Source organism: Etheostoma spectabile, chromosome 13 (genome assembly GCF_008692095.1).
Source record: "Etheostoma spectabile isolate EspeVRDwgs_2016 chromosome 13, UIUC_Espe_1.0, whole genome shotgun sequence".
NCBI lineage: Eukaryota > Metazoa > Chordata > Actinopteri > Perciformes > Percidae > Etheostoma > Etheostoma spectabile.
This window is the reverse complement of record NC_045745.1, coordinates 26,262,704-26,281,657: the sequence shown is the minus strand read 5'-3', so window position 1 is coordinate 26,281,657 and position 18,954 is coordinate 26,262,704. Positions and strand designations below refer to the sequence as shown.

Below are 18,954 nucleotides of genomic sequence, written 5' to 3'. Positions count from 1 at the left end.
GGGGGAGACAAGCAGCTTACATAAGCCAATGCACTCAAAAGACGGGACATTTAATTTACATTGAGCTGCATGGATCCTCATTGAATGTGGTGTTCACTGTGGTTGACATCAGCATTTGAAACAATAAAATGCAGTTCGACCCGACATGATGGAAGGAAGGCTGTGTGTTAACTGAAAGTGACTTTATAGCATTGTGTTTGTGTTCCTGGCGAGACTGCCAGGAGGATGCAATGTGTTACATCAGGGTCAACTTTGAATGCAGGGTTGTGTAGGTGTGTCCACCTTGTTTTACTGTACCCACTGTTATTCTTTATGGTAAATGTTAAGTGGGTCTGCATGAAGTGCACTGAAATGTCAGTGCTAAGGGAATGCAGCCTATTCATATAACTCAGCTGCGGTTGACTTTTTTTCTGCTGTATCAAAATAGTCAAATTCTCAGTCATACAGTGTATCAATCACACTGGCCGTATCTTAATCCAGAGTCCTTGTGTATTATTTAAAAGAGAAGGTGCACATAATCAAAATGTCATTTAAAGGCCTTCTAATGCCAGAATAACAGAAGCCTGTAGTCCATAATTTGCCATCTAACTTCATGAAAATTTATTGATAGATTTTTTTTGCCAAACAAAACTGCTTTATTAATTGCCCTCTCTCTTGAAGACGTGTATTTGAAGTCAAACTGATGGAAATGCACTCTATTGGTAAAGTAGTTTAGCAATTAGCGCCAACTGGTTTCCATTATTTTCCATTATTTAATCACCTCAAACAATTACATGTATGACAACAACTGTCTGCCTATTAGTCAACCTATTATTGGAGGGGTGATGAGAAGATAAGAGATGTTTGGATACGGGCCTAACTAATGATTTCATTTCAGAATTTATTCAGTGAATTATTGTTTAACGTGTTGTTTCAATTAATCGTTTAATAGTTTGGCTGCTAATATCATAATTTCCCAAAGCACAAGCTGACATTCACATGCTTTTTTTGTCCAAACCCAAATACATTTAGTTTACTAACATTTACTATCATCATTTTTTTGAAAATATCTTTATTGAGTTTCCAAGGGGCACATACAACATAAAGAAGGACAGCCACTGAGTAAAGAATAAAGCCCTCCTTTTAGCCCACCCGCAACTCATTAAAAAACAACTAGACAACAGAATTAAAAAAAACAAAAGAAAATAACAAAAATACAACAGAAGGCTTGCAGTGTTGAGACATAGTCAACGTAATCAGTCAAAATGGGTTACTTAAGTCCATGCATGTCATCTGGAAATATACTTTGAGATCTCAGACCATGCTAGACCATAGAGGCCACTCCGAAGGGTCCGTGCACCATCCTCACCAATATAGTCCAAGAAGGGGTCCCAGATTTCGAAAAAGCATAAAGGCATGTCTCTGAGCCAGAAGCTAATTGCTTCTAATGGGAGAAGCTCCAACACACTCGGAGTCCATTGTGAAATTGTGGAAACAGAGTTTGAAATCCACAGAAGAAGAACGCATCTTCTTGCATTAAAGAGAAGCGCCTCCTGCAGCTTTAGTTTGGAGGAGCCAAGACCCATTGCTTTAGGATTTAGCCCCAGAATACAGCCTAGAGGAGTTAGAGCTAGTTTTTAGTCAGTAATAAAGGGGCATTCAAATATACAGTGGAAATTTATATACCTTCAGACATCTTACATTAATTACAAAACTTTCAGAACAATGGTTTAAACCAATTGCATTTCACCAGTGTGATTTGGAGCCTATGTATAACTCTAAATTGCATCTTACTATCACATTTAAGAAGTTGGAATCAGTTTGACTGATAATTTCTGCTCCAGTTTGGATACGGTGACATTCAGAATATGAGCACATTTTGAGTTTGAGCTGGTCTGGACACTTGACATGGCGGTCAGTCCTAATGACGTTTCTGCATGAATGTTTCGGGGCTACGTCTGTTCTTCAGTCCAGCTGCAGTGGAACTGTTTGACATGTTTAATATGTGAAACTGAACAAATCCAAAAAGACTCTTACTTTACCTGCAGTTTTTTGTAGTTCGATCTCATAGGTATAACCTGAAGTGCCCATGACAAAAAAATAGGCATACATGCAAAAGAGTTGTGCATTTTGAGTGCAATAATTTACAACCGAGGGGTGTCTTTTCCTATAAAAGGCTTCTTCTGTGGTACTATTTCAGGTTGAGTAAGAGGGGAGCACAGTTAGATGAGACTCTTGAATCGATCGGCCTACTTTTGTTTCCTGCACCAAATGAGCTAAGAGAGCTCGAGTGTACACATGCGTGTGGCATGTTGTGGATTCAGATTGGGTTGTTGTTGTCAAGCAGAACAATTATCTTATAATAAAAATAAAAATATTCCTAAAAATAATCCTAAACGCTCCCTCAGTCACTGTTTATGCAAACCATAACTGCTGACATAAAAAATAATGCCATTATCATTGTGAAACCAAATCACAGAGAGATACAAAGAACTGTAGAAGAGAGCTATGCTGTTGTTGTCTGCCCTTTTAAATGCAGGTGGAGAAGTGAATAACCTTTATGTGCTTTACTCTGAATAATGAAGACCACAGTTAGCATCACAGTTGTGCGGTAAGATCGAGTCACTGTCAGGGACGATAAATCTGGGCTAAAATCTCCTGCCATGATGCCAGCTTCAGCAAATAGCTAACAACAGTCAACAATCAGCAGTCTTCACTTTACAATACAAGGAAAATGCAGGTTACAATTTTTTTTTCTAAAGGCGCTTCCAGTTTGGCCTGCGCCATACAAGAGGGTCCATGTATGAATATTTGAACAAAATGTGTCCAAAAATCCAGCGCAGATACTAAAGATCTGTACCAACACTCAGTCATTGAGATTTAGATGAAGCATCTTGCAGAGTAACCAGGCAGATTTTGTTCTAGTCTGAGTCAGCATTGTATCATTCCTCTCATTTGGAGCCATTTTGCATGGCTACACCCCGGCAAGGCTCCCTGGTGGGGGCTCAGCGAGGAAGGCAGTTGGACAGGTGGAGCCTTCTCCTCATCAAATGGCAGGATGCTGGCAGTGTAAGCCTCTGGGTGGATCCTCTTAGCTTGTGCTCGCCGTTGTCACCTGTCCCCCGTTGGCCACTTTGGTTTTGTCCGAGGCCGTTTCCCATTTTTAGTTGCCCAGCGGTACGTTGCAGAGTAGTACTTCACAGTATGACAAATATTCAGTGTGATTGTTTTTTATCATTTGGGGAGTTTATTCTCAATGGCTACAGAGTCGCTGTTGTCTTTTTGTCCTTTTTAATGACTTAAGCTTTAAAAAGCTCCCTGGATGATTTTAGAACACCCGCTGTCTGCACAAAGCAATTCTGTTAAATATTTAAAATGACACAAAGGAATAATACTCCTTAATATACTTTCTGAACCTCCCCCCTTCCAAAATTGACTGTGGCGAGTGTGAAGGCAAGGGTGAACAAAGTACAAAATACAGTTTGTTCATTTAAATGAATGATGTTGTAATAGTTGTGATAATCATTGTGCTTCTATGAAATTGATTTCTAACAACAAAACCCTGATGTAATAGTCCTAAAATATGTGGAAGCTGCCGCCTTCATGAGACATAGTTACATGTGTAAGCATCTGCTGTGAATGCTTACATTTCTTTCTCTTTAGACACGTTTAGATTTATAAAAATCCCTCAACATATACCACTTTGCATGTTATAAAATATCCCCCTTTCAGAAGTACATTGGAGCTGATTGTTCTTAATCCCAATGTCCCTCTCAGTTATGTCATACATACATTAAACCATTAAGCAGGGCAGTCACTCTTTCTCATTGTGTATGTTGCCATTACAGGAGAAGTGCCCTCAAGGGTATTCAGAGCCACTGAAAGCAGACCAGAACCAACCATTCACACTCGCACCACGTCACGTCATCGCCATACTTGGCACATAGAGATAAAAAGGCAGAAAACATTCAGCACTGAGAGGAGTGTAAAAATACCCTAATGAAGAATATTCTATTCTTGGGCTAATGCAATAAGTATATTCTATTCTTGGGCTAATGCAATAAATATTAGAGATCTCCATCGCATTTATTTTCAACCGACAGGGCCTCTTTGTTCTGTCACAACTATGAGGAGGAAGTTGCAACCTCAACTGTTTCATTTACATGTTAAAGGCAGTGCTAATAAAAACGTAAGAGACCAAGCGCACTTTGAGCCGATACCTTTCAGTGATGAACTGTCTGTCTACTCTTACAGGGCCAAACAGAGATCGCGCCGAGAAACGGACTGACTGAGATGTGACCTTAGAGGGGTAAGGAGAGGGGAGGGGTGTCTCAGGTTTGCTTTAAAATTGCCACACTGCTCATATTCCTGGTCATTTTTTTTTTAATGTGACACAAAAATGTGCCTTGCGGGAACAGCGGTTATGTGTCAATTTTATACCTTAGTGAAGAAAAATGAGCACCAGAAATTAATAATGTTGGCTCCAGGCATAGGCTGATAAACCTTGTCTGTAATGGCTCAGTGAATCATTCCATGCAAGCATTAGTGCACACTAGTAATTCCCACGATGCATAGCAGTCCTCTGGTGACTCACTGTGTCATGTGTTTTCATTCACAAGTGTAAATATTCAGACATACAGAACCTGCACCTTCTTATTGCATCACAGTGAATCCACCACCATCTGCATCACCACGGTTGTGTGGTGCATGAGAGGCTCATTTTTATGTAGGTCAGAAGGTGTTAATGACACAAGGCCAAGAAAAAGAGAGAGGCTGTAAACTGCAGCAAGTGCTTGTCTGCAGTGTGCAGATGTGAAATGACCCCTTCAGAATAGTGTGTTTGTAGGCTGTGTGTGTGTTTGTTTTTCACATTTGGATGAATTATTATTTATTATTTATTGTTAGTTTTGGACGTTTTTATCGTTTATACTAGATAGCTACACTAGCTTTAAGGAAAAGGTGCAGGTTTTAGAGGTACTAGTTGCATTGGATTCACATTAATAATAATAATAATAATAATAATTATGGATACTTTATTAAACCCGCAAGGGGAAATTAACATGTTTTTCCCTCTGTTGTTATTACACACATTACACACAGGCCCGAATTACACACATACGCTCAGTACTTGTACATGCACTAAGTGGAGAGATGTCAGAGTGAGGGGGCTGCCCATGGAAAGGCACATCGAGCAGTTGGGGGTACGGTGCCTTGCTCAAGAGCACCCTAGCAGTGCCCAGGAGGTGAACTGGCTCTTCTCCAGCCCTGCTGCCCATCTCCTCTCCAACATTTTTTTATTCATTATTCCAAGAGTACATAACCAAGATCTACACTTGCTTTTATGTGGTGATATGAAACTAAGATCTCACATTGGTTGACCATCCACATTAGATAATCGCTTATCAGTTTAACAGTAATCTCCTATTAGGAGTAATCTCCTCCTTGGATAGGCCTTGATTTCTACGCCAAAGGTGTCTGGAGACTTTAATGATGCCTGAGCTGTGAAAGTTAACAAGAGACAGCAGTATTTCTCCAAATATTTATAGCAATTTGTGTTACAAGCAACACTTATTTAGAGTAACTGAAAACAGCTTTGGGATGTGGTCCCATAAACAAAGATTTTTAGCTGAGAAATGTGGATTGCTGGTGGGTACTGTTAGCGCTGCAGCTATTTCATGGGCACTCGGCTGCATTTCAGAGGACAACAAGGAAAGTGAGGAAGCGAAGGAGGTCAGCGTCTCTTCCTCTGAAAGTAGACGAGGTAGGGTAACATTTTAGAGTGCTATTAAAGCAGTATTGTGCAATCTCTTTTACTCAGCCTCAGAGCTGATGTGGGAGGAGTAACAGTGTCTCAACAAAATAGATGCAGTCATGAAGCCGAGGGTCAGTTCCTTTCCCTGTCACACACACGCGCCCACACACAGACACAGAGGGACAGCTGCTCTTCCTGTCTCTGTGGGGACAGTGTGCGACATCTATAAGGCTTTTATAGAGTCAGCAAAGGCGCACAAAGACACACATATACTCAAACTGTCTCACATTTAGGCCTTAAACCTCTCCCTGCCTGTCCCTCTGTCACCCACATGGCCTGTCACAAGGTGTATTTTCAGATACACAGGAAGTGGCAGTGATCTGCCAGCACACATTGTGATGTAATGGCAAATAACATGTCAAACAATAGCCTGAGTTAGGTACTTTATTTTACTGTGGCAGAACAGCACTCAGGTTATGTAAGAAACAATAGTGCTTAATTTGTATTTCAGGGTGCATCACTTTTATGCTGTACTATTTATTACGAGAGGAAGTTAGGTTTTATTATGGACAATACTATAGAGGGAGCTTTTTTGAGCATACTTCCGAAGGTGGAGGTCCACTGATTTTGCATCCGATACGAGTAAAAAATAATTCAAAACAATATCTACATCTAGTGATTTGTAAAAACATTCACATATGCTGCAACAGAGTCCGAATCTTCTACCTTTCAGCAGCTTGTTTCCTTCGTAAAACCTTGTCTCCTGTTGTTCAGCCAAAAAAAGAACTGAAACTGGCCCAAACACTACTGAAGTCAAACAGTATGACCTCAACCATGATGGTTTACTGTAAGATGTGAGGCACGTGCACAAAGAATCCAGACACAGTCTTGGTTATAAGTCATAACAAATCAGCTCTGGTTAGTGTGCGTCTGTGTGTGCATCCCAGACAGTGGACAAGGGAGCAACCAACCAATGAATAATTAACATCCTGGTAACCCTTTGCCCCGTTTTGCCCATCCTCATTAATAATTTATTAGGCAGAAGACTTTATTTTCAATTTTTGAAGGACATATTTAAAGGCGGGCAGCTCGCTTTGCATTGGAAGGTATTTGATTGTGTAGAGTTGAAGTTTTATCATTATGCTGTAGAGCCCAGAGGGAGGTTTGACATCCACATACAACCATAGCAACAGCGCTTTACAGCGGAGCTGATGCAGACAAAGACAGCCTTTCAATTACTATTTTTGCTGATTGGTCCTTCCAAACATTTCCACTGATTGAAATATTTTTTACGCCATACTTTTTGGAGCTAATCCTTTGAAATAGGAAAAGAAAAAAACATTTTTTCAGACAGAATACAAATGTGTTTGGAGAGGAGACCAAGGTTATCATCCTAACCTAAAAAGATCCAATCGGCATCAAAAAGCTGAAACAAAACTGACAGGAGAAAGGTGTTGTTTGCTTAACATTTTCTATGTTGTGATGCTTCAGTCGGCATATTTGATGGACATAACCCCAACATATTTAAATGATGTAACTGCTGTTCTGGTATCTGTCAGCATCACCTTTGAAGTGTTGTGAAAACATCATTAGACCAAGAACTTAAAAAGTCACGTAGTGGTGATGATGCATATGTCATATTTAAGGCAAAATGTGTGGAGAACGGCTTGCATAGCAGGAAAAGAAAGGATTATCAATGGCAGGATCAAACTGTGGGTTACAGTCATACTTGGTTGGAGTGCCGGTCTCTGTCGTTGCAAAATATTGGTCACAATAATGAAATCCTTCAAAAACCTGCTCTCTTTACAGCCACCTTGACAGTAATTGTCTTTTTTTTTTTTAATCGGCCTGTTGAGCTTATGTGTCTTTGGGGACCAATAGCTCAGACTGCCATTTGCAAACAGTTTAAATGAAAAAGAGAGATAAAACACATTACAAAAAAGAGAGTGCTGCAGTAGACTACCATCCACTTAGCAGCCTCTGGACTTGGCCCAGTTCACTGTCCGCAGTGTGGTGAAGGGGGGGTGGGGGAGGCAGTGGGGGTAGATTAAGGATGCCTAGAGAAAGCACTGGGCATTAGAATAAACTTGTTTCCTAAATCAGATCCTGCCACATTTACTTTCTTAAATGCAAGGTGGCCTCCAGGTCAGTACAGTGTCACACATTCTGCAGCAAAGCAGGGATGCAACTTGATATCGAACCTAACAGAGTTGCTTGGGATCAATACAAGAGAGTGAGACTGATCCTGGCTTTAGATTTCCCAAAATCAATCACTATTAGGAGTTGATTTAGACCTTGTGGTTAAGAATCAGCAGGGCAGCTTTTAACTACACGTATAGACAAAGACAGTACAGCAGCTGACTTGCAGCCGACAGACTGTGAAACTGGACGTTTACCCATCTGGTTAGATATTCACTGAGATGCAGTAACTAGACGTTAGGGTTAGGGATGGTTCCATCTTTGTGTATCATTTTAATGTCACATGTCAAAACAGTCTTCTGCTTTGAAAGAATTATCTGTGGAGGCACGCAGCGTGTTTCACAACTTCTGTCCTCAGTTCTGAAAGAACACAAGCACAATATTAGGTTGCAAGTCTGATCAGTTGCAGTTTGATATGTTAGAGTTGATAAGGCTGCAGTAAGTGCACGTTTGTCACTAATCTCATCTATTTGCTGCTAAGATGGTAATCCAATTTCCGCAGCTTCACCTGAAGAGAAAATAGATCCAATCTCAACCATCTATGTCAGGACGCAATCTTTCTTTCACCATGCAACATCGGTGTTAATTATGATTAAAGCGAACAAGCTGCGGTTAAGTTGACTTCAGTTACTGGCGGCTCATTCATGCTGCAGTGTGGCATAGCTGTGGAAGTGTTGAGTAGAAACAATGACGACACCCATCCTCTCAGGGTTCAAAAGTCAGCCATCTCTTCCTGTTTCACAGGACGCAGACTTGCATGAGAGAGTGCAAAATAAGTCAAGCGACAAAGACTTCCCCAAAACCGTGTATGTTTAATAGGATGCTCATCTGACTTCAGTTTGTGTCCCTGAGATAGTACACCAGAGGCCAGTTAACCTGGTCCTTGACTTAACATGGAAGTGGACCTCATTTATTGTTGTCAGTTAAACCAAACATCTACCCTGGGCAGTAATGTCCACTCAAAGTAAATGTGGTGCAAACGAACAAAGGAAGCAACAGTATACATAGATAAAATCCTTAAAAGCAGATACAATGATGCTGCACCAAAGTGTCATTTCACAATTTTTAGGCAGACCTGATGCTGTCATCACTCAGCACATAAAGAAATTGATTTTTCAGCACTAAAATTAAGTGTAGTTTATCTAAAGCATGTGAGTGTACAATACTGAGATTTAAGCTCTGAAATACAGGAATATACACTGCTGTCTACATGCATTATTGAGTTTCTCTGGGACGGAGACTGGCTCTGGTATCGTGAGAGGATCTGCAGAGGGCAGCAAGTGTTTTAGTGAATGCTCCAAACCTTCAAAACCAAACCTGGAGAGCATCAACTGTTTCCCTCCTGCACTGCTCCTGTGGCAGATGAGAGAAACCATAAACAAAGTTTTATTCAGTTTAATATTAATGCAATGCTTGAATAGCATCACGCAGGAAGCTGATAATGCAGCTGTTTTCTGAAATAGTCTGAATGATCCATGATTAGATTCATGTGGGGAATCAGCTTCAGTCATTATGGATGAAAGGCAGGAGAGTGCCTGATGTTTCTTTAGACTTTTGAGACACAAATGACATATGGAACAACCAGTGAAGTGCATATGGCAAAACAACCAGATCATGGAGATTTAAGTCATGCCAAAAAGTCAGCAAAGAAAATGTTGTGCAGTACATCCTCAATGCCATTTAATACAAAGTGTTTAAGTGGTTCCTGCTAAGCAGCCGAGTGAAGGGTCAAGTTTCTGTTGATGTGGAAGTAGAGTTGTGGCTCAGGGAGCATCAGAGGTTAGGTACGGTTTTCATCAACTGCCCTGCTGACTGATATGGAGAAATGTATGTGCACTGTGAACGTGGGCAACTGCTTGCAACTAACTGTACACAGTGTTTGCATACGGGAGAAAGAATAGTTGTGTGTTACTACCATATATCAGATATTTTATGTTTTGGAATAAGAAGAATATGCAGATTAGGTACAGTATTCAGAGAGATCCAGACTGAAGTTATGCTAGTGTGTCCTGTTCTGGAAACAGTTTTAACCAGCGAGATGCAGCATCCTCAGACCAAAAGCCATGCACGCCTACAATCAGAGTACAATTAGCTGTACTGAAAGCTTTAGAAAAAAGAGCTTCCCGTTGCTGTTTATTGTCTCAAGTCTTCATAATATCCTTACGTCCTTTTTTATTGCCACTTAGTCAGTCCTGCTATTACGAAATGATCCATTTACGATCATATTAGTGTTTGGTTTAGGCCAGACTGCTTTAAAAGTATAAGACTGTTCAGCTAGAAATACCATGGGCAAACATCAAGCTAGTCATCAATAATTTATTTTGGGTTTTGTTTTCTAGGGTTTTTGGATCAAAAGGTAGTTGTTTAAATGACAATGCTTCACTGTTTTTATGTTGGGAGGATGTACAATGACAGTTAAACTGTCAGGCTAAGGCATGCAGCAAAATATACACTTGGAATACAACAGGTTCCCAAATAAATTGAGCTGACACATGAGTGGGCTGGACAAAACACTTCAGTTCCTCTTCACTTTGTACTTCTACATAAGGTATATCACACACTTCTCCATAGAAGTAACAGACAGAGGACAGTTTATATTCAAAAGGGAGGTCACTGTCAGTGGGGTAGTAATACATATTTTAAAGTCTGGACCAGTGAAGATTAGTAAGTAGCAATTGCATATCAGTAATGGTAAGAAACTCTCGTCTTGCTTTTAAAACGTTTAGCGTCTTTTCATGAAGTGCCATTTTCTGTTGCTGTGCTTGATTCTGATTCAAAGGGCATGTGTTTATTACCCTCACACAGTGGTAAACACAGATGCAAAATAACTTAATAACACTGTAGCCTACTTGATAGTTGCTGAAACACCAGAGAGATTATGTAGATGTGAATCATGCGTATAATTTGGTGATCCAAGTTCTGTGTGGTTCCTCTTCAAAGCTGTTTACAATTCAGGCCTAACCAATTAAGAACCTAAAAAACTGTAATATCTGAGGAACATTAAGCAGACCTCGGTTTTCTTTAGGTACAAGTATTTAAGTGTATTATGTGCCTTTTTGATCCGTTCCAGACCACTGAGGAGCCACATGAACTACCGGTAAACACTACTACACTTTACAAATATCCTATGAGGTTTTAATATCACTAGTGTCAAACTAATTTGTGTAGATACATACATTTGTTTAGATTAAGAATTTACACTAAATTAACATGGACTGTATATACTGGATAAAACATAAATTGTGCTAATGTTTAAGACACCAAGTGTCTGCAGCCACCCTGGCAGCTCTATGAGACTATCCTCAGGCACAGCTAGTAGCTAAATGTAGTCTCTATCTTTCGCTTTCTACTTCTGGGATTGCTCTGATGCTGCAGGAAATTCCGCCGGATGCATGTATTTTCCGATTCTTTTCTTGTGTTGAAATTTTAAATTCAGTGGATTTATGAGGACTATTGTTGACTGCTCCTTAGATCTCTGCATGGTAAATTGAGACAGCTAGCTAGACTATCTGTCCAAACGGAGTTTTCTCTCACACAACTATTTTGCAGCGGCTGTGTGTGGAGTTTAGCGCCCCCAATGATGATTCATATTGGTTTAAAAGAAATGCTGTTTTCTTTAAAAAGAAAAGAGTTTTTATCCTGATGCATTTACTACCTTCAACATATCTCGTTTTTCATTTTGTGCATGTTTTTAAGCTAAGCATCCAGCTGTTGTGGATTTGTTCCACATACGTGGAGCCATTTCACCTTCTAAGTAGATTAAACACTAACGGAATGGAGGACTGAATCCCACATTTTATTTGGGTGGCACTAGACAGGTTGCCATGGAAGCAAGGACTGATTCATGGGTCGTGGGTCTTAGGAAGCTCAGTAATATGTAATCTGTGGGGCGGTGAGTGATAAGTGTCCCAAGTGCAACCTGCGTTGGTGGAGAGCAGGAGTGTTTTTGGCCGACCCAGGAAGTTCAGTTTGTTGTTGAAACAACATGAAGGCAATCTGCGTTTTATTTTTGAAGAACCTGCTGCCAAAAAATCTACACTCCCACTTCGAGACAGCAGACACAATTGATTGCTCACACCTTTTCAAGGCCTTGTGAAACATTCTGTTGATGCGGCACGTTATAATTGCAAATAGGCAAAGACAAACATCACTTGTGCCCATATGGGTAATGGTGTTTGAGAACATTTGCAGGTTCCCAGAAAGAAACATGAGCAGGGTTTTAATGTCAGCAGCCTTGGCACCATACAGACGTTGCACAGAGTCTTCTCTATGTGACCCAGTGCTCAATGTGTCAGATTGGAAACCACACATGGCCAGAAATGTCTTGAATTATTAGAGAGAAAGAACCCTGGAGCAATGAGGGGTGCTAAATAAAGAAGTGTTTTGCAATTTTCATCACTCCACATTTGCAGCATCTCTGTTTCATTTGGAAGCGAACATAATCAAGCCTCATGTTGGTTTAGAAACACAACAAAGTCATTTTACAGTCCATTTAATACATGTCTGGACATATTGTTCAATCACACAAAACCACAGCCTGCTTGTAACACTAATCATCCATAAAAACATTTGGCACTCATTCTATCTGCATACATTCAGCTCCAGAGCTACAACTGAGGTCATATCCACTGTATCGTTTACAATGTAAGGCTGATTCTGAACAATGCAATGTTTTGATTGATAGGTAGGTTACAGAGGGTGAATATGAACTCAGTAGTTTGACAATCCGTGGTCCTGCATACATAAATGTGCATCATGCCTTTTAACCTCTCCTTCCCGGCCCCTTCTTGTATTAGCATTCAGATTTATGTGGATTTTGTATGTTTCTTCCCATATGTGTTCAAATCCATCAAATGCTGTGTGTCTCAAGCTCTCCCGGGGAGATTATAGGCTGAAAGACCGTCTGTGTCACCTTGTTTCGGAGCATTGCACGAACAGAGCCACACCATGAAACTCCAATACATATTATAGATGTAAGTGGTTAAAACCTGAATGTGATTGTTGCCATGGTATCGCCACAGAGAAAACAGTGTCCTTCCAACATGTTTGCCGATTCTTTGGAGACTTTGAAATATTAACGTCACACAGCACAGGCATTTGTTATTTGAAAGAAAACAAGTCAGCTTCAGATCAAATATAATAGTTTATATAACACTGACTGTGACATTTTCTCATGCGGAGAAACAAAAAGTATAACTGATAACTTGGGCTGCCCTGGATACCTCCATGCACACGCATCATAATGTTTAGAACAAACTGCTGACAAATCTGAAACTTTGACAGAGGATAAACAATTTGATAGAGGAGATTTCAACCTGCAGCAAGCTCAGCTGCTGCTGACTCAAGTAAAACTGCAAATTAAAAAAAACCTCTTTAAATAGATAGCTTGTGGCCTGGCCCCCTTGGCGTACCTGTGGCACATTTGGACCCGGAGGGAAAGAAGTTTTATGTGATTCACAATTTTTCGTGGAGCTGTGTTTTCAATGTGTTGGTGTCTAACACGCCTGGTGATGTGCAGAATAATTATTCAACACAATCTGTTAGGTGTGCATCTAAACAGGGAGAGTTCTGAGGCTACTTTGTAACATCCCGATGCTGGTAGCAACGGATGCAACCAGCGGATCGGCTGTGGCTAATTGTGGCTCGACAGTGACATCATCAATCCAGTTAGACTGCAGATGCAATATAGGCCTTCAGGTGGCTGTCACAACAACTAACTAAATATAGGCCTATTACCAAATAGAAATGATTGAAAAGCATCAAAAACTAGGAAACAGAATGCCGTGAGTTAGCGCCGGTTTCAGCTTTTTCAGTGAACTGAGGATGATTAAACAGCATTTAAGTTATGGTGTGTGGAGATTATTCATCACTGAACATCATTATTGACGTTGCTTTTCATATATAAATGTTTTTAAATTGTAAATCAGGCTGCGGAATGAAAAATTCTTAGCACTGATGACCTTGACCCCCCGTGGTGGGTAATGTCACAGAAGGCCTACTCATAAAATGCACGAGTTCCCAGATACCGACTCTCACTTTAAACTAAAATGGAACATTTGCAGCGTTGATAACAATAACATTCATACTAGGATGGCTGTTGTTCTCTATAATGTGTCCAATGTCGCAGTTATGAGAAAACAGGCACAGAAGACAATGCTGAAAGTGATCAAATGCAGCATCAGACAATACAAAACAGTAACGTGTTTCAAAGCCTAATAAAAGCCTTTTTTTTACTCTTTTTGAAGGGCCGACATGATCCACAATAGTATTAACAAAAAACTTTGAGAAAAGCTACATCTGCAATCAGCAACTCTTCCTGCTCACAGTGAGCCTCTCCAGTGTCCCGATCGTATTCTAGATGATATAAGCGCATGTGAAGTTCACCTCAACACACGTTAGCATATTTTGACACACCGTTGTAACAACTGATAACTTCTGATAACAATTACTCAACTTCCATATTTTGTTTACAGGCTTTTCACAGCAAAATGGAAACGTGTGCCGATAAATCCTTTTACAGTGAGGAAATGGAAAGAGTGTGAGAGCAGGCAAGAAAGGGAAACAAAAAATTCATGTGACTTCCTCACTTTAATCTGTAGCCTTTTTACGTTGCGTGTGTGTATGTGTCAAGCTTTTCTGGTAGCAGCTCTGCACCACTGCACCTGCTCTTTAGGCTGCAAGCACGACAGAGGAGATGCATGTGAAAAAGCTAGACAGGAAGAAGCCTCATACCTTATTGAGACCGACAAATGGTTTCGGCTTGAGTGGATAGACGTCAGATTGGTCAGAGACAGGGCCTCTGCGACAAATGATGACAGAAACAGGCTGATCTGTACCTAAAACAAAACCCACTTTGTCGGTAAGTTTCAGTCAAAACTTAAAATAAAGAATTGTTTTGGGACTTAAAAAAGGGGAAGCACGGTTGTGACGGTTGTCTTTAAATAACTCTTCAGAAATGTATTGACTTAGAAAATAGTATAAGAGCTGTTCCAAAATACTATATCGGTAGCTATTAACAATGTTTGTGTTGTTATTCTTCTACATTCTTTCAAATGCTGGTGCAGGAGTGAAAGAACAAGCTGTTTGTGTGTGAACATATGTGAGGGTGAGAGACAGTTTGCACTTTTTTTCTTGCATGTTGGCAGCGTGTCTGTAAACCAGGAAGACCCTTTCCCCCATGTTAATACTGTCTATTGTGAGCGTGTGTGTGTGAGGGTGGATGTGGTGAGCATTAAGTCTGCTTTGGAACTATTTAGGGAAACTTTGGAACGGAAAGTGTGCAAAGGAAATAATAATAAAGAAAGAAAACAGAGGTACAAGGTATTACTCAACAATAAAAACACGTCAGATCTGCCTGCTGCTTTGTTGTTGGGATTCAAAACTTGTTTATCAAAACCTTTTTTCTCCACAAAGTGTTGCTGTGGAATTACTGACAAGCTGCTATGGGTTGAATATAAAGCTGTTGATTAAGGTAGCACTGTGGGTGAATGATGGGAAAGACAAGATTGAAAAAGACGTTTCTTTCTCTCTTGTTCTACAGGTGGCCAGTGGACCAGACCAAAAGGAAGCAGCAGGCACTGAAGAGTGCAGATGAATGGATGCCATGTTAGAAGGGTTAATAGAGATAGAGCCTCTCCTACACAGAGGACTCTTGCTCCAGTGATGATCCTCTCATCCTTACTCCGCAGAAAGGAGCCCCCCCAAAACTGGAGCACCACCAAAACACACATCTGCACACCTGGACGAACGCCTGCAACGGGACACAGCTGCATATTCTCTTCAATCCTCTTCATTTACACTCAAGAACTTGTTGGGTTGTGATAACAAAGTGTGGCACCTCACAGAGACATATAGTAGAGCCCAAGGGTTGAGAAAGTTCACCTCTCTTAAGTGGGTTTTTCATCTTAACAGTGCTCCCATTTTACACCAGCACAATAGAGACCAGGACAGAAATTTTACTGAAAGAGCAGAAAAGTTCTGGACAAGAGCGGGGAAACGATTGTTAGACTGGAGTAGGCTTCTAAGGCAGCATGCAGTCAGATGACCTCTTTGTCCGCAAGTTTCGCCGTCAGAACATGCGGCCAACTATTGCCACTGTCAACTTTGACCCCAAACGAGAAGCAAGTGTAGTGGAGTGGCCGCCAAGGAGGGAGGCTGATGGAGCTGATGGAGACAGCCTCACTCCAAGCCGTGTGGGACTGACGCTGAGGTCGGTGGGCCGGGGCCACATCATGCAGAGAAGTAACAGCGATGTAACCTTAGGAGACTTGGATTCCTCCGGGAAGGCAGGAGGGAAAGCAGCTCGGGGGGTTGGTGAGAAGGTGGGTGCGGGTGCTCAGGGGGATGGTGGTGTGCTGCTACATAGGGAATACGGCAGCCTGTCCTCACTGGAGAGACAGACTCAAGCCCAGGAGCTGAACACAGACGACCAGGGGCCCCTGAGTCCAAATGCCCTTCGTTTCAAAGACCCTTTCCTGCTTTTGGGACTGCAGGGCAACCCTCCAGAACCTGATGGATTCTTTCGGGGTCTATCTGTTTCCACAGGGGACTCCCCAAAACCTGCCAAGCCGCCAAAGCCTGAAGGTCTGAGTAAGAAGACCAAACCCCCTCAGATCCCTCAACCAGGTCCGTATGACAACATTGGGGGCGGAGCCTGGGTGAGGAACTTTGCCCACTACGATGTTCAGAGCATCCTGTTTGACCTCACCGAGGCAGCCACAAACAGAGACAGCATTGGACGGAAAAAGAATATCACCTCAGGGGCTTCAGCTGCCTCCCAGCTGCGCCCCCTTTCTCAAGCCACCCCGTCCTCACCTGCGCAGGGCGGGGGAGGCAACGGGCTGAATGCAGATGACCCTGAGCAGTCGCTTCTGGACGAAGGGGATGGCAATGATAACGAGCTCCTGCTCAGCTGCCCCCACTTCCGAAATGAGACAGGGGGAGAAGAGCAGGTGGGTCTGGGTCAATCCCAGGGGAGGCAAGGACTCTGGTCGAGCCTGCGAACCCCCAACGATGCAGTGTCGGTCCTGGAAGAGCCCAGAGAGAGTCACGTCCAACAGCAGGGCAAGAGCAACTACTTTATAGAGCATGCAGATCTAGGAGCCCATTACTACCGCAAATATTTCTACATGAAAGGTACGTGGAGTACATCTTCAGACATTTTCCGATTTGTCACCTTATCATTTAGGTACTGTGCAAAAATTACAAGGGAGGGTAGGGTACTGTACTTGTTTACCATGAATATATATTGTTTTGACATATTAGGGGCCAGGGGGAGGGTATTGTAGGTAAGGGAAGCCCCACTCTCCACCCTAAGAAATTTCTGTATGAACATCATCAGTTTTTCCTTTAGGATAATGTTTTAGCAGTGAGGGCAGCACGAGTTATGTCCAAACAACAACCCCCCCCCCCCACCCCCACCACCCCACCACCCCACCGCCTCATCGCCAAACGTTTTACATATGAAACGGAACTGACACTTCGCGCAACACAAACAAATATATTTATTCACCTCTGTTCACACACAATGAGGCATATTTTCAGTTGTGATTGAACTGTATTTTAACAAGTCTACAAAATTCATTTTACAAGAAATTCTTCATAGGGAAACCAAAACCCAAATGACTACATCTATAGACTATTTCCAATTTATATTGTTTTACACTGACTCATTTACCGTTTTAATGTTTCCAGATGTTTGATATTGATGAGCTGACAGAAGTGACAAGTTGAACGTTGTCCAATTAAAACGGACCCACCGTGGTGATGTTTGTGGTCGAGCTGTCCGTTTAATAGTCGACTAGGAAGAAAGTGAACGTTTTTAAAGTTTGACAACTACACCAACACAACATTATGTGGAGTTAAACTGGACAATGTGAGGCAATGTGAGTACTAGCCAATGGGGGGGTGCATTATGCAGGCAGGATAATTTAAAAGGCAACCGCGACTACATTGTGCATCTGCCCTATTTCTCAAACCGTGGTGGCAGAAATTTTGCCATGGCGGGGGGCCACTGCAAAATCAACATAGAGGAAACACTGATCATATTCATCCTATTTTAACTCCAACACTATCGCAGTTATATTGACATGCATTGTCATTACAGAACACCAGAATTTCTTCGGCATGGACGATCGTCTCGGTCCAGTGGCAATCAGTTTCCGTCGAGATGAGAAAGAAGGATCCAGCGGAGCTCAGTACAATTACAGAATCATCTTTCGCACCACAGAGGTAAACCAGCACTTTTATCTCCTCCAAGCTCTTCTCCAGTTCAGTGTGTGTAAAATTGATTTGACTGGATGTGATTACTGTGACTCGTCTCCGCAGATGAAGACACTGCGAGGTTCCATCTTGGAGGAGTCTGTGCCTTCTGCCGCTCGTCACACAACCCCTCGAGGCTTGTCTCCCAAGAGGTTGCTGGAGTTCATCATGCCTGAACTGAACCTGCACTGCCTTCGCTTGGCCTCAAACTCCCCCAAGGTCCGGGACACCCTGCTGAAGCTGGATGAACAGGGCGTGAGTAACACTACGTCTGCTGACACCAAAGACTGCTGTGTCAGACAGAAAGCTTTTCAGGATATCGGATAGTGACAAATAGCAACAACAAGCTCTTTTTTAAAGGTCAGACGCAAACATTTGTTGTTGAAAAGCTGACATTCTGAAGTCTACACCTCCACAGTGATGAATCAAGTGGGTTTAGGTGTGAAAGTGCAGTTAGCTATATCTGTTCATTCTTCTCTACCTCTGACGCCATGATGACTGATCACTCACCATGCTGTTTTGTTTAGTTTATTTGAGAAGGGATGGTACAAATTAATAACTACGCATGGTAAAAATGTTTTCATCCTATTTTCATTGTATTTTCTATCTGTAGTCCCTGACCAAGTTGTTACAAAAAAGACTTTCTAAAATACAATAAAGCAATACTGGACATGCAGTTTGAAGATTGGAATAGGACACACATTTGTTAAACGCTGAAGAAGGAGCAGTGACATATATATATATATATATATATATATATATAT

At 41.6% G+C, this 18,954-nt stretch overlaps 1 protein-coding gene across 7 annotated transcripts in view; it reads left to right on the top strand.

The window, feature by feature from the left end:
* sipa1 (signal-induced proliferation-associated 1) overlaps nucleotides 1–18,954 on the top strand; it is a 33,724-nt gene that overhangs the window by 1,301 nt on the left and 13,469 nt on the right. For 4 of the 7 annotated variants that reach the window (XM_032532914.1, XM_032532909.1, XM_032532915.1 and 1 more), the window contains exons 2-4: nucleotides 15,471–17,065; nucleotides 18,036–18,160; nucleotides 18,257–18,445. In XM_032532914.1, the coding sequence (XP_032388805.1) occupies nucleotides 15,961–17,065; nucleotides 18,036–18,160; nucleotides 18,257–18,445 (1,419 nt within the window). In that variant the 5' untranslated portion in view covers nucleotides 15,471–15,960. Of the gene's footprint in view, nucleotides 1–4,233; nucleotides 4,289–10,497; nucleotides 10,622–14,523; nucleotides 14,790–15,470; nucleotides 17,066–18,035; nucleotides 18,161–18,256; nucleotides 18,446–18,954 lie in introns of those variants that run through there. The other 3 variants (XM_032532910.1, XM_032532912.1, XM_032532911.1) reach the window with 3 other exon arrangements.